Genomic DNA, 1,160 nt, shown 5'->3' with positions numbered 1-1,160 from the left:
AGTTATCGGCTGTGTGGTCAGCCACTGCGGATCTGTTTTTTGCTTTGTGAAACTTTGAGCTAAAGGAATCTATTGTCACGTGGTGAAGTCAAGTATGACCTGCTGGCATCTCAAAACAGAGTCGCTGTTGCTGCAGTTATGGCTGGGTTATCATACAAGTACAAAAATATGGTGACAGAAGAAACCCCAAAGTATCAAACCTCATGATAAAGATGTCCTACCAGCCAAATGTAAAACCAAACTCTTTCCTTCCTCCGCTCTCAGCTGCCTTTCGTCTCCAGTCGTGCGGTGCAGCTCGGATCTCTCTACGTCCGAGGACTGAGCCACCTGCTGGGTGCTAACTCTGCCAGCGGCTGCCCGCTGCCCAGCACTGCTCTGATGCCTTGGCACAGCTTCGATGGACGGCTGTTCCACTCAAAGTACCTGCTGGCACATAGCGGCACAGAGAAAACTGTGTTGCTGGACAGCGACGTGAGTGGAGACGGAAAAACAAAAAGGGGAATGTGTGTGTGTGTGTGTGTGAGTGTGTGTGAGTGAGTGAGCAAGATTTTGAGAACTTGGATGTTTTTTTGTATTATGAGTGAACAGCATTATTTTTAGACAAGATGTGTCTTAATTGTGTATACAATCCAAAGTGTGTTATTTTCTGTCTCTGTCTCCAGTCCTCCAGTTTGTCTCTGTTTCTCTGCCTGAGAGAGAAACTTAGTGAAACCTGCGGGAAGCGAGGCAGAGTCCTGCAGTCCAGACCCATTGCACCAGAACAAAGGCATAAAACCACACCAGGACCCAGCTACAGAGAAAGACACACAGGTGAGACATAAGAATGACTGACATGTCTTTATAGATACATGCAACCCACCTACAACCTCAGCCACCTCCTTTCAAAGATTAGTTAGTTTAGAAATTGTCACTGTGGCTGTGTGTCTTCTGCGGGAGACCATGACCAAAAGTTTTATAAAGATGTTGCTGTATATATCTAAAACATTTAAAGATGACACAGTTACAGGAGTTAAATATGTCCTTAAATTTGCTCAGTTTTTGACAGTTTAAAATGAATCCTTGATGATTTAAAAGATGAAATTAGGGATATTTTAAGCTCTTAAATAAACCAGTTCAGTTGTTTTGACTAATAGCTTTGTATTTGTTGAGATGCTGTGTGT

At 43.5% G+C, this 1,160-nt stretch overlaps 1 protein-coding gene across 1 annotated transcript in view; it reads left to right on the top strand.

The window, feature by feature from the left end:
* fam120b (family with sequence similarity 120B) overlaps positions 1-1,160 on the top strand; it is a 12,901-nt gene that overhangs the window by 7,861 nt on the left and 3,880 nt on the right. The window contains exons 12-13 of the mRNA XM_035652321.1: positions 265-471; positions 663-810. Of these exons, the coding sequence (XP_035508214.1) occupies positions 265-471; positions 663-810 (355 nt within the window). The remainder of the gene's footprint in view (positions 1-264; positions 472-662; positions 811-1,160) is intronic.

This window comes from Morone saxatilis, unplaced genomic scaffold, assembly GCF_004916995.1.
Source record: "Morone saxatilis isolate NCDOM2014 unplaced genomic scaffold, NCSU_SB_2.0 Contig11, whole genome shotgun sequence".
NCBI classification, from domain to species: Eukaryota; Metazoa; Chordata; class Actinopteri; family Moronidae; genus Morone; species Morone saxatilis.
This window is presented reverse-complemented; position numbering and strand designations above follow the sequence as displayed.